General features: G+C 32.8%; 1 protein-coding gene across 1 annotated transcript; it reads left to right on the top strand.

Moving 5' to 3' along the window:
- The first annotated feature begins 53 nt into the window (after positions 1-53).
- On the top strand, positions 54-8,631 carry LOC132752394 (filamin-A-interacting protein 1-like). The gene is made up of 7 exons (XM_060742715.1): positions 54-954; positions 1,473-1,691; positions 2,186-2,393; positions 5,950-6,215; positions 6,891-7,112; positions 7,430-7,648; positions 8,468-8,631. The coding sequence occupies exons 1-7, from the start codon at positions 54-56 to the stop codon at positions 8,629-8,631; spliced, it is 2,199 nt and encodes a 732-aa protein (XP_060598698.1).
- Positions 8,632-15,160: the final 6,529 nt, after the last annotated feature.

Raw genomic sequence — 15,160 nt, forward strand, 5'->3', positions numbered from 1 at the left:
GAGACATCTGGCAACAAAGAACACTGGATGCAAGAAGCAAAACTGTACAAATAATGGAAGAGAAAGTTGCAATAGAAATGAAAATGAGGGAAATAGGTCATAAGCTTAAAGTTAAAATTGATGAAGAAAAACAATTGACATGCAGTTTGGAATCCAGAAGTGCATTGATAAATGAAGCAAAATGCATTTCCGAAAAACTTAAGGAGGAAAAAGAGGCTCTAAGGAGAGAAAAAAATGAATTTCAGAAATTGTTGAATGAGAGACACGCTGAAATAGTAACGGAAAAAGAAGCTGCCAATGATCGCCTGTCGAAAATGCGCATTGATTATGAAAGTAGACTTAAAGAACTTTCAAACCTTTCTACTAAGGTACAGCATGATGCATCCGAGACAGAAAAGAAATTAAAAAAGAAAATTTACGGCTTGGAACAAGACCTTAAGAAAGAAACAGAACAGAACAAACAACTTAAATCACAAGTCAATTCACTGTCAGAAAAGATTAAAGATCTTGAAACAGAAATTCGAAATGAACAGGAGAAAAATGCATATAAAGAATCACAAATTGAAACTGCAGCACTTCAACTGGAGGACGTAACCAAGAACAATGAGGAATTGAAGTTTAAGCTTGTACAAGCTGCAGAAAATACCAGGTCAGAGATGGAAAAATCCAGTGCAAAAATTTCAGATCTTACTCAAGATAAAACGTCACTGGCGAAGCAGCTGAGAGCTCTAAAAGACAACATGCAAGACCTACAAACTACCCTTACAACACAAAAGACGACATACGAAGCAAAGTTTTCAGATCTGATGCACAATATGGAGCAGTTACAAGGAAAGAAATTGGAAACAGACAAAATGATCTTTGCCCTTGAACAAGGCCACAGGGAACTTCAACAGTTGTATGAGACTACAAAGGAAGAACTTGATCAATTTAAGCGTATTAAGAAAATGCAAAGTAAGTACAATATCGTATGTTTGCATATGAATCGCAGAATTATTATTATTTCACACGCCATTTAACCATCAACTACAACAGCGATAAGTGAGTGATAATATGTTTGCAATTCGTTTTAAATAATTAAATGAATTAAAAGATATAAATACTACTGTACATGCTACCATTCCTTATGTCATTCAAAAAGAGATATTACAAATACCGTCTCTTTCATTTATCACATTCATGTATGAAACATATATTAAGTTAATTGATTAAAAACTTCCCATACAAAAATTACATATCCCGTCAATGAGCATTTGCTCTCATGTTTATGTCTTTTTTAATATAGTGAACACTAATGTATTTTTCTGTTTACGATACTAAAATTGTTCCGTCAGTCACAGGCATTCTAATATAGGCCTATACATTTCCAGAGACTCTAAGATTAACTTAAACATACGATAGTCTTTACTTTTTGAAATGAATACGGAAATAACTGTGTCTTTTATAATAGATGTTGTTATGTTTGTTTTCAGTTCAAATGTATTACAACAGTAGATCCTCTTTGATTTCGAAAGTGGAAAATGAGCTCAAGACTTTGCTGAAAAGAGAGATAGAAAGTAATACGACGAAATTAGAATTTATTGACCGTGAAAAGGTCAATGATATTGCCCCAAGTGAACCACTACTTATTATATGTATATGTGCTTCAAGACTTTCCACAGATGCATCAAATGCAGTACAGTCTTTGAAATGTAAGTAATAAATACTTAATATAGTCAAGTGCATCCGGATTATTGGCTATTGCAGTTATTTCAGACACGCCGTCCTAATAAGTCTTCCTTATTGCCGTTTCTGTTGTTCATGTAGCCATAAAGTTAGAGAACTTTCAAGTGACGTCAGGTAAATAAAATTTAAAAAAATCAACTACACAATGTAAATAATTTTTAGTTTGCAGAAGAAAATGCTTTTTATCAACTTCAGAAAACTTAGTTTATTCTTTCAATTTCATTTTAGTTCAATAGACTGATTTAACATTTTGCATTTGACCTGCTTGTAAAACGGGGAATATTCATATATCATTTTTTTTCAATGACATTTAATTCGATTTTTCTATCTAGAATGAGTTATGAAATTCTTTTTGTTATCATTAATTTAAGAATATTACAAATTAAAAATTTTGATCAAGAACTTTTACAGTTGTTTTATCAACATATTTACGACTATCACTTATTGTGTTTTATTTCAGTAACATCAAATATGGCTCTGCTAGTGTTTCACCACAAGGACGGACATGCACTGCCAAACCAGGCCAGTGAGCATGTACTGACTGGGAACGAGTATAAACGTTTAGGCGGCATTTTTGACTTTGGTTTTCTTTCAGGCAAAGGAATATATTCGTGTGAAATGAATGATCAGAACTTCAGAAATATTGTGCACTTCATACGTAAAGAACATTAAAATCTGATACATTTTCCAGTATAACCAGCAATTCTATAAGCACAAAAAATGTATATTAAATAGAGGATGTTGAATGGATGTTGGTCACATAATGATTTAAACATGAATATATTACTCAAGCCTTTTGCGAGTAAATAATTATCATATAATTGTAACATTTATTAATAAATAAAACTATATAAATGTAATATAATCATATATTTTATTTACATTAAACATCCAGAATTAGAAAAACGGTCGGGTTTTTCTATTGGTTCAACCAGGTTGTAGGTGGGGAATAAAGAGAAACATCTGTTTCATCCTGGATGTTTATAAACTTAAGGTTTATTCCTGTTGTGTTTTCGAAGAGATTTGTACATCAAAGTACAATAATTGACTTAAATAGGTCAACAAAATAACTGTTCACAGAGAAAATAATTGTTTTGTTTTTGTTTCTTGACGCGTCTATAGTTTAATGCTAACATGGAAAGCTTTTTTACGCTGTATTTGTTTAAGTTCACGTCAAAACATATGCACGACTGCAATTTCGTTTTTACGGAGTCGCAAAGGGACACGTGATAATAGCATAGATATGCAGACTGGTCTAACTCTTTATTAGCACCGAATACTTATATCTGTCAGTTGCTCCAGGTCAAGGATTAGAATTTATTTGCTTTTTCTTGTTGCTTGAGTTGTGAAATAATATGCAGAGTAATTGATGTTTTATTGCTTTTAAATAATTTTGTATTTGTCACAGTTAAATATCGTATCATGTATGATTGATATGAATTTATCACATTGAGTTGTTAGTATTTTAGTCAGTACTTATACTTGTAGGAATAAAATCATTTTAAAAAACTGTGTTATGTTATAAATACATATCTATATTTATATTTGAACTCAAATCGAACTTTGAAACCTTAAATTGAACTATGTATATTTATTTCCAAAGCATTTATTTGAATTCATTCGCCCACATTTGAAAATCCCTGAGAATATTTCCAAATTCAGAATTTCGCTATAAATAGGTATAGCCGGTGCTCTGAGCACGGACGGTAGTTTCATTTTACCACTACCATCCATGTACATGTACAGGCCCAGTCAGACTTCAATTTTGTCGTCTATGAGGACACAGTTCCAATTTTTTTAGAACTACACATTATAAAAGTTTTAACTCTATGTTTCAATACGAGTTACCTTACATTTTCAGGTGATTCTTTTTTGGGGGCGGGGGGGAGGGGGTGGGGAAGAAATGCTCAATATACAAACAATACAACAGAGTCAGTAATTTGGAAAATATATTCATAATTTGCGTAACGAGTTTTTGCACGATGTTAGATTCAAAATAAAATTTTAATTTTTATCATATCAATAAATATCTTTGTATTATTAAAAAATGGTACATAGCACATAGTGTATTCTAGCATTAAAGTATGGTGGCTGATTTGGTACGCTTTTGTGCGTCGCGTTGGCGCAAGCGACATCACGACGAAGCGCCAAATGACGCGTTGTCGCGCTGTCGTCCTGTCTCTAGCGCGGCACGCCAAACGACGCGTTGTCGTGCGGCTTGTCGCAATATCCCATTGTCGCTTGGTTTAAATTGAAAGATTGGCTTTTAAGCAAAGCGACAGGGCGAATACGTGCTGCGCTAGAGACAGGACGACAGCGCGACAATGCACCGTTTGGCGCTTTGTCACGTTTTCGCTAGCGACAGGACGAAAAGACGAAAGTCTGACAACGCGCCGTTTGTCGCTTCGTCGTGTTGTCGCTAGCTTAGGTCATAAATGTAACAGAAATTTGATAAAACAAGTTTCAAGAATGAATAATTTACAAAGCGAAAATAGAAAAGTTATTTTTATCAAAATATAAAATCTCCTTGGAAAATGGAAAACCCACTGTCACAAGCCTCGTTTTTCGTAAACGGATATCGTAAGTAGACACATTGTTTTATTACAGATGAGTACATGATCTATAACATCTGGTTGTGCAGGATTTCAAAGGTACCTATTTTTAATTTTAAATTTCATTTTGAGGTTTACAGTAAAGATTTGATACCGCATATTAACACTTGCATATAAAGCAAATATTTTTTATCATGTGAAATATCCAAAGTAGAGCGGTAATACAACTCCTCTATGGCGGTACATGATTACCCTTTTTCATTTTAATCGAAGTTCTCTTTGCTTTCTCGCATATGCAACTCGAGGGCACAACAAATAATGCCTAAATAAGTAAATCATACACTTTTTGGCCTTTTCAGATGGATTTCTATATAATCAGACAAACAAATGCATGAACTATGATGTTTTATTGAGTGTGTGTATAAATCGACTTTTAATAATAAGTATAATTTGATTATATCATTTAAAAGGCCTTATGTGCATAAATATAATGTTTTCACAAACCCGAAAGTAATTACGACATATCTATTGAGTATTTTTGGATATGACACGGTTTTAAATTAATTTAAAACAGCGGATGCAATAACAATCTTATGTCAGGTGATTCTGTTTGTCTGTCAAACATTTTACCTAAATATACTTTTTTTCAATCAGTACTATTTGGAAAGATAACTTTAACTCATAGATTACTCTAACACTTAAAACATTTGTGTTTAACACTGTGTTTTATCGAACAAGCACATGGTCGTCTAGTAATATACAAGCAGGACAGACTGTTATGATATTTTTAATTTGGTGAACTTTTTAATGTGAGGAAATAATCTTAACTTTTTGTTTACAAAGACTCCCCAAAACAATTTTTACTAAACTACCATAAGGTTTGACATTATGTCTAGCTAAGGTGTAAAAAGACCATGTTTAAATACCTCATTTAGGACCTTTAAGAAATACATGTCTCTGTTTTCATAAACATTTTTGTAGTGTATTCTAAAGTCTTTCAACCAATCTTCGTTTAGTTGGGTCATATTTAAATTTAATACATACGAATGTCTCAGATTTTGCAAAAAAATATGTGATGTGGAGTCAGAGTTAATTTTCCAACCAGTACATTCTTTTTTCATTAATCAAAGACTTCGGATTTTGTTTTGTTTTAAGTCAGTCAAATGATATAACTGCTTTCAATCCGTATTATTGTTGGTGTGGTTACTGATACTCGGCGAGGAGGTGTTCTGAATGAGTATGCCTTGATAAACAGTAACCATATTGTATTTTAAATGAATCTCATTATAATCTTTAAAAAGTAAATCCAAAATGTGTAGGAGACGACTTTTCATAAAAAAAACTAGTATTTCCTCTTTTTCATGAATCTAGGCTTCGTGTGTTAACTGAACAATGGAAAATAATAAACGATTTTTAAGGAAAAGAAAATCCGATGAGAATAATCTTGAATTTGACAGAGATGTCAACAAACAATACAGTGTCCAGCAACAAAAAGTTAGAAGACAAGACAAAAAGTCGAAAACAAAGTAGAAGGAAAAATGAATGCAAAAACCTAAACAAAAGATGGACTTACGAAGGGTATTTCTATTTCGTATCGACAACCTGATAAACCCCAGGGGATGGCTAAAGATTTTGGAAAAGTGTCAAGAGGAAAGACAAAATACTTATAAAGGAGAGACAGTGGCAAGAGCAAAACGCCGGATCAAATGCTTGCTCCCGCACAAGCGAAATGGAAAGAGTCAAAAGGGAAAACTCTTAATTTGCAAGAGAAAGCATCTCATAACGACATGTTGAAGGGAAAGGTAGATGCGTCGGAAACACGTTCACAATGTAAAAATGATAAAGGTGAAATAAAAAATGAACTTAAAGATTCAGAATGTCTGAAAACTAAAAACGTGAAACTTCATAAAGAAATAAAGACGCTGCAGGCGGGAAAACGTAAATGAATATCGAATTTAGCAGGAGTAAAGAAGATGCAAATAAATGGAAAGAAAATGCTTTGGCGGAAAAAGATGACAATAAACGACTTAAACAAGAGAGAGCTGCAATGGAGAAGAAAATTGATAAATTAGGTTACGACCTCCAGATTAAAATTAACAAAGAAAGCCTCTTAAAACATGATGAATGACAATTATGTAGAAATGGTTAATCAAGTTGAAACTTTCCAGAATTATAGCATTTCAAAGAAAAAACTTGAGACTGCACAAGAACTAAACGATTTGTCCAATAAACTTATTAAAATGAAAGATGATGCGCTAAAAAAAGAAAATAAACTAAAATTTGAACTCGCCGAATCTGAAAAGCATCTTAAAACTGAAAGATTTATAATTTCGCTGGTCAGCTTATTCTCGAGAATGAAGATACCTGTACAAACGATAGAGTTGAAACGAATCTGTTTAATTGTTAAAAAGAAATGAAAAAGTCCCACCCAAAATCTGATATTTAGAGACGTCAATTGAGAGATGTTCTACGTGAAAATAAAGATAATCGCTGAAAGGTAATTCGGTTCACAATGACGTGTAAAGTGAAACTGAAACAGGCATACAATAGAAAATGAAATGCGGACCTCAGCCGTGACAAAACATACTTCCAAGAAGATATCAGTCTTGGAATGAACGAAAATACAGAGTTATCAAGAAACTATTACAACAGAAACAAAATTACATGAGACAAAAATCTTAGATCTTAAGCGCCAATTAAAATTGGTTCAAGATGACAAATCAGAAACAGAGAAAACACTTAATTCTCTGCGGCAAGATCACAAGAAACTTCAACAGATGTATGATACCATTAAACAGGAAATTGAACGATTCAAAGCTATCAAGACCGTTCAAAGTATGTAAATGATAAAAGTTATTCTATGCATTTAAGTGAACACAATTTAACAACAATCATTTGTGAAATACAAGAATTTAAAACTGTTAATGAAATTTAATTTTAAATTAATCAAATGTAAACTTGACCCGACACAAAGGCTTTGTTCTTTCATCTTCCGTTGCTTGTCACGGATTGGGTCTCGCCTAGTTTTATAGATGTAAAAAGTAGTGGTAGTAGAATTAGTACAAAAATGTAATGCAATCTTAGTTGTATTAGTTTGATTTGACGTGAAACTAAGTAATCTACGTCTTTGTATATAATCTTGTTGTTTTCAGTCCAGTTGTTCCATGGCAGTAAAATTCCGTTGATTTCAAAGGTGGAAAATGAGCTAACAGCATACTTAAAGAAAGAGATGGAGAACGTAGTGACGAAACTTGAATTCGTGGAACGCGAAAGTGATACTGACGTCGACCCAGACAAAACACTGCTGATTGTATGCATAAATGCATCAAGACTAGGAACAGATGCTATTACCGCAATTAAAACGTTAAATGGTAAACTAGAATTATATTCATTTTGTGATTTGTGTCATATTGATACATGTATTAAATATTGCACTCTTCCAAATCGGTAGAATGTTTCTCTATTGGAGAATTGGCATTCTCATGCTGCAAATGAGTAAATGGTTATACACGCGAGTATTCATATGACTTTTGAGTTTGATAAAGTTAGAACCACTTGTTAAATATGCAATATTTCACATTTGGTTGTCTTTTCCTGTTTTTCCATCTACAAGTTCATAAAGGTTTATTTAGAATACAAAGCTCTGCATCGTAGTAAATGTGTACATATAACGATACAATACAAAGGTTCATTTATGTACAAGATACTATTCGCTCGAAAAGTCTTCAATTTCACTAACAACTTACTTATTATTAAGACCCTTGAGTTGCATTTCAGAATTGGTCACTGATAAATTCTGCGCGATTATAAGAAGCGACAAAGTGGGTTACTAGAGAGAGATGTTGCATATTTTTATTATCCCCAACGTACAGACTTAATCAAACCGAGGTTGCGATTTTCATGTAATTTTGTTGTGATTAATGCTTCCATGAGGGATCATCACTTTTTCCCAGATCAAATAAATGGATTCTATATACATCTGTAATAACTTGCAGCAGGTTAGTGGTTGTTTGACTCCCGGTGATGCTTTAAGTTTGTCATCATCCGATTTTTAACTTAAACTCATCTCTCCTATTTCTTAAACTTGTGTTGTGCCAAACCAAAACAACAAAAAAATCTTGGACGTTTCTAAGGTATTGGTTAATGTAAGTGATCATATGCCATACGATTATTTTTTTGCTTTGCTCCAGTGACCTCAAAGATGGCATTGCTGGTGTTTCACCATAAGGATTGGCAATGCACTTCCAAGCCAAGGCCAGTGCAGCACGTACTGACGGACACGAGTTTTAATGTTCGTTTAGGCGGAATTTTCGATTTTGGCTTTTCTGCTCGGCAAAGGCATATATTCGTGTGAAATGAATGACCAAAATTTAAAATATTTTGTAAACTTTTTAAACAAATGGTGTACGAAATAATGGGTTACAATAAGTGAGACTCCCGGTTAAGAATAAGATTTTTTCAAACAAGTATCATACAGTACATGAAAATAATGCAAAACTTGGCCATATGAAGCGATGTTGTTATAAACATAACATAAAATAAACATATAATCATACTGCTATTTTAGTTTTACAATAAGTGTTCTGACTAAAATATAACGGGATTCTGAAGCAAGTAAAATCAAATATAGTGTTTGCATATATTTATGTACTTAAATGCTGATGGATAAATAAAGCAATAAAATGTATTAAATATACATGCACTATATGGCATAAGATATGATGGTTAAACGCCAATGAAGTTATTACAATTATTATTTAAAATTGAACAATTTCACTTAAATTATAAATAAAGATAGAAAATAGGTGAATCACTCTTTGTCATTTTTCCGCACAAATATTTGACATGGATATAAGAGGTTTATCAAGTCATAATGATGATTAGATTATTGTATTGATTTTCCCTTTGGTAATTGCCAAACATATAACAACAATTATCGGTTTCAAGCATTGGATAAATTGTAACGTATACTCGAATTTGAGTTATAAGTTTTAGAGAAAATTGTAATCAAAATAAGGATTTGCGCGTATGCTTTACGTATGGAGTGTTTGTGAAAATTATTTCTTTATAAATCATATAAATGATGATTATTATTAGAGGGGTGTGTTGACATAAAGGGGACATTGAGTGGACTTTCTTTTAAATTTAGCTTAAAATTGTGTCTTAGTCTCTTTGATTCCTATTCAAGAGCTGCACGAATAAGGAATGCCATTAGCGCGCTCTTATGCATGTCCTGTGCCCATATATCAACAAAAGCTATGTTAGCATGGCCACCCCCGCCGAATGTGTTTGCTCATTGGAAGAATGTATTTGCAGTAGAGCAATAATAAATTCTAATTTAAAGTGGTCCTTTTGGTAATGAAAACTGATTACAGATTTCGAAACCTATGGCGATATACTGTATGGTGCTGAAAATGTGGAAAGGGTCAATAAGTGAAAAATAATGCAGAAGCAGGTTATTTCATTTCTTGTGTGCTGCACTCCTCCTAAATAAAAGTCTATCTCCATATATGAACTTTCAAAGTTGATTACCATTTACAGTTTTGAAGACAAGTCTTTCCGGACAAAAAGTATGATAAAAGAACAAGGGGCAATAACTCAAAAAGTTATATTAGAGAAGAGTTATCATTTTGCGCAGCAGCAATTCTTATTCAATAAGATTCTTCAACCTATGAAGTTTCATGTTCATATCTTAAAAGCTTTGGAGTTTGCTCTGGACAAAAATTATTTTGAAAAATAACAAAGGGCAATAACTCAAAAAATATGCAAGATAGAGTTCTTTTCTCATTTTGTGCACTGCACTCCACCTCAATGAGATCTATCCACTTATGAAGTTTCAAGTTGATACCTCAATTACCTTTAGAGATAAGCTCCGGACAAAATAGTATGAAAAAGAAAAAAGGGCAATAACTCAAAAATTATATAGGGAAGAGTTATCATTCTTGCGCACAGCATTCCTCCTCAATAAGATCTATCCATCTGTGACGTTTCATGTTGACATCTCAAACACTTTTGAGTTATGTTCCACTCAGGTGAAAAATTAAGTATGAAAAATAACAAATGGCAATTACTCAAAAATTATTAAAGGTAGAGTTGTCATCCTTGTGCACTGCACACCTCCTGAGTGAGATCTATCAACCTATGAAGTTTCATGTTGATATCTCAAAGGCTTTTGAGTTGTGCTCTTAACAAAAATTAATTTTTAAAATTAACAAAGGGCAATAACTCAAAAATTATGCAGGGTAGAGTTATTATTCTTGTGCACTGCACTCTTTCTCAATGAGATCTATCCACTTATGAAGATTCAAGTTGATACCTCAAATACTTTTTGAGATATGCTCTGGACAAAAATGTCGGACGGAGGGACGGACGAAGACTATTTCTATATAAGGATAATTTAGGAACTGTAATTATTATTATACTCGTATATTATCCAATACTAACTCCTGTCAAAATTTGAAAAATAAATGAAAAAATATAGAACATGTACTTAAAACAAAGTTGTATGCCATTGATTACATCATATTGATTATGTTTATTTAACAGGCAATATATGGGGAAGATATTTTTCATACAATATCATTTGCGAACAATATATTAGTGGCAAAATTCGAGAAATTTCACGTTGTTTTAGGTATACCAGGACATTTCATTTGGGTAGTTGTCATTTTCATAAAGTAGAGCGAGAATTATTAAGGAAATTGGCAAGACACTTGAACGTTCTTTTCAGTGCTCAGGAGAATATCTATAAACTCTAGTTTGTTTGTTTCATTTTACGCCTTTTCCAAACAGTGTTCCAGTCACATAGGGCGGGTAATTTCAAAACCAGTCGTTCCTGGAAGTTCGGACCAACTACCCCTTTCCTCGCGCAAAACTCCAAAAAATTTTGGGGACTGAACCCCCCCCCAGAAAGGTAATTTAGAAGTCATCACTCTAACCCCGACACATCGGTATAACTCTAGTAGCAAAGGTCTTACACACTTCATACGACTATATCATTGATGCATGTGGTTATTACTTGTTATCAATGTTGTTATTGTTGTTGCTGCTTCTTTTATTGCAAATCAATTTTATTTTATATCATTTCGGAGATCAGGCTTATTTTGGACACTATACACGTAAGCACCACATAAAAGATAAAAAATTATAATAAAAATTACCCTTAAAATGAAAAGGTACATTTTTAAATGAAAGTGATACCATTATTTTGTTGTTATTCTTTATTTTATTTTTTATTTTAAAGTAAAGAAGCTTGGATATTTAGTTACTTTTAGTATCATCAAAGTTGTCATCCAAAGATGTTATTTCAAAGACATCAATGGATTACCAAACTCACCCAGAGCGGTACTTGGATTCAAGGCAATTCTGACATAAAAAGAGAAATGTTTAATTCTATAAAAATCAATGATGCTGCATCTAGCATTAGAACGAATTTTGGAGGCATATAAATAGGACACATATAGAAGCGGATTCAACAAAACTGATAGCATATTTATATTTCTTTCTTATAGCTTTCACAGCTCCAGCAAGACAATTAACTGTTTTGCGCAAAGGTCGCAAATGAAAACACGGCATAACAGGTCAACACTTAAATTAGACTAGCATGTGCAATGTGAATGGTATTAAACGTATTGTCCAATTCTTCTTCACAGTGTTGTCCGTGGGCAGAGCTGCATTACTGGTACTGGTACTGCAGTACGTACTGCAGCGATTTTGCAAGTACTGGTACTGATACTGAATTACTCTTACAAAATTTTGCTACTACTGGTACTGCATTACTGTCTTAAAAAGTGCTACTGCATTACTAGGCAGTACTTTTGGTTTTTATAAAAATAGCATCAATTTTTCTCATTAAATAAAGCTGTAAATAACATTATTTTATTTTTGTGAAAAAGTAAGTTATCAAATCTATAGATAATTTGCTGCAATATTCCTTCAAATGTTAACATGGTATTTATCATAAAAAAGCACCAAAGATTTGATGTAAAAATTAAATTGAGATACACAGTCTCAATAACTCTTTACCCTAAAATATCCTTATTAAAATCTTTTATTACTTTGTATTTACTAGTAAGAGAGAAAAATAATCACTAATTAATTGCTTCTATTCTAAATAATCCTATTTCAAGCGATATTGTTAACACCATAAAAAGTTATTTACTTTGGTATAATTTGAACAGAGGTGTGAAGGTGTGAAAGGCAACAAAAGACTGTTGTGTTTTAAATGAAAAATATATATGTTGTAAATGTTACAATGTTATACTTATTTATTATGTTAAAACTAGAAAGTTGTAAAAATGTTATGTTAACTTTAAAGTAAATTATGATTTTATTTCTTTGCTGAATAATATTTGCAATTATTTGTTTGATACTGTGTAATTAATTTAAACTTTGATGAATACTATGAGTACTGATACTTAATTACTTCACCAAAAAAAAGTACTGGTACTGCAGTACCGGGCTAAAATCTAGTACTGGTACTGGTAATGGTACTGCATAATTTGCTAAGTACTGGTACTGGTACTTAAGTACTACACCCTTAGTACTGATGCAGCTCTGTCCGTGGGGTCCGTTTAATACACATAAATGCATTTAGTATTAAAAACCTGGAAATATACAAGTCCGTGATAAGGGCTGTGCAAGATGTTGCACTATTAATTATTATTATCTTTTGTCGCTCGGCGTAAGCGACAGGCAAATAAAGGAAGAAAGTCAAAGTGTTTTCATAATACTTACATGACTTGGTTTGGTATCGTAGTCATAATATAACGTGAAGGGCACGGAGGGTCAACTCAAATCTTCCACCACCACTACAGCTGGGAAGATACCGTAGAAAGGTACCGGTGTGACTACTTAAAATGATAACAATTATATCTATATCTTTTCAGCTAGCTTTGATCTATTCCATTTGTCTGATGACAAAACAAGTTCTAAATCCTTTCTTAAACTTACCACTGCTGTTTTAAGCTAACCAATACAGTGTTTGTTAAGGACATGATGTGATACTTTTAATATACACCTGTTTCGATTGGAAAATGTTGGGTATTATTACATATTTACGTTAAAAAAGCAATATAAAATATTTTATTAACATAGTGACTCATATTTTAAATATGAAACCTGAGCATAATATCTTTGATATTTTTGGGTTTTCATTATTACAAAGGCATATTTGTATCACGTATGGCATTCGTTTTGATTGAAAGACTTGCTGCGAAAGTGTTCCCCAATATTCATATCATTTCTTTCAAACCGATGATTTTTGTTAGTTATATAATCTCTGTCATTGACAACTAAATATATTCAATTGTCATATTATGTTGCTTGGGGTTATGGAATTGGAATACAAGATGTGTTCAAGTTCATTTGAGTTCCTAACTTAAATGAAACACATGTATTACTTTGAAGACAGATTAAGTCCCCAAATTTAACCTTTATTTCTCAAAAGTATTTGTTTATGCTTGATGATTTTACAATTTCCGAATTTAAACTCATTGACCATATACGTATCAGTACCATCCGTAGCTTTGTAGTCATTAGTTAAGTTATAATGACTTAGCATAATGTATAGAAAACAGAAATCTCGTTGTTTGCGTTTTGCAACTTTTATGGCCCATTTCACATGTATAACGTGATCAGCATCTCACATGATATAAATCTATGTAACAGATAATTAATGAACAGAGGTTTGTCTTTTTTAATACTAGAAAAAATACTTTTTGGGCTTAAATTTTAAGATACTGCAGCAAGTGCTTTTGGAAAACACTCTTATATCCTTTTATATTCCATGCTTTACTTCCCCCTATTAGTGTCTGAAGATTTAATACAGCTTACGCCAGTGCTAAGGGCCATGTGTTAATAAGAAAGAGTAAAGAACATAAGAATCCCTAACGAAAGTCCAAAACGGCAAAATTGAAAATGTTGCAGGCTCAGTTTGATTGAGCCTGTTCATGGACGGTACTGTAAAGTGCAAACTACCGTCCACGCCCCATAGCACCGGCTTAAGCAGAATTGAACATGAACTGGTACAATTTGGAATTTTGAAACATCTTCAGATGTGTTCATAAGGCGGTTATCATGGAACCTTCAATGTGACACTTCCGTGTCATTCCAAGAAAAGCGGCATAAAGTAAAAAAATGCGTGTGCCTGAAACGTGAAAACAATGGGCGGAACTAAATAAAATTGATTTTTGAAAGGGGATCAGAAGTCATGAAGCCTGCATATCACAGATAAGACGTCAAAAGACAAATTCAAAAAGCAGGCCACATATCCTAAGGATGATTCAACAGTATTCTAATGAGGAATACTGGAACCACCCAACAAGAAAATGGCCGATTAGAAAGAACTAAATTTCCTCTAGCACAACAATAATGTCGTGCTGAATGATCTTAAAGGTTTGGAAATATAACATGTCTGATTGAATGTATGGGGCGACTTTTTACAGCCTCCACGGGGCACATACAACGCTGATGTGGCAATAAAATAGAGAAAATAAGAATCCTTAAAGAAAATCCAAATCGTCAATATTGAAAATGTTGCAGGCTCAAAAGACACAAATTATTTATGATTATATATGTATTTTATTTACATGTTGATACATTTGATTAAATATATATAACAGTGTCGAAAAAGAATGAAATTGGTCCTCGACTATATTAAGTTTGAAAACTTCTCATATTGACAAAATAATCATAAAATAGATAAATACAGAATCCCTAAAGAAAGCCCAACACGGCAAAATTGAAAATGTTGCAGGCTCGGTTTGATTGAGCCTGTTCATGGACGGTACTGGAAAGTGCAAATTACCGTCCACGCCCCCTAGCACCGGCTTAAGCAGAATTCAACATTTAAACGTGAAATAGTAAAATTTTGAATTTAGAAA

The sequence above is a fragment of the Ruditapes philippinarum genome, unplaced genomic scaffold, assembly GCF_026571515.1.
Source record: "Ruditapes philippinarum isolate M1 unplaced genomic scaffold, ASM2657151v2 ctg239_1_1_1_1, whole genome shotgun sequence".
Classification (NCBI taxonomy): Eukaryota; Metazoa; Mollusca; class Bivalvia; order Venerida; family Veneridae; genus Ruditapes; species Ruditapes philippinarum.

Bases quoted from the DNA above. Each gene is read 5' to 3' on its own strand.
- LOC132752394 (XM_060742715.1), top strand. From the start codon at position 54: ATGGAAGAGAAAGTTGCAATAGAAATGAAAATGAGGGAAATAGGTCAT. The intron at 1,692-2,185 runs GTAAGTAATAAA...GTTTTATTTCAG, and splicing joins TGCAGTACAGTCTTTGAAAT to TAACATCAAATATGGCTCTG. The intron at 6,216-6,890 runs GTAAATGAATAT...CAGTCTTGGAAT, and splicing joins GACGCTGCAGGCGGGAAAAC to GAACGAAAATACAGAGTTAT.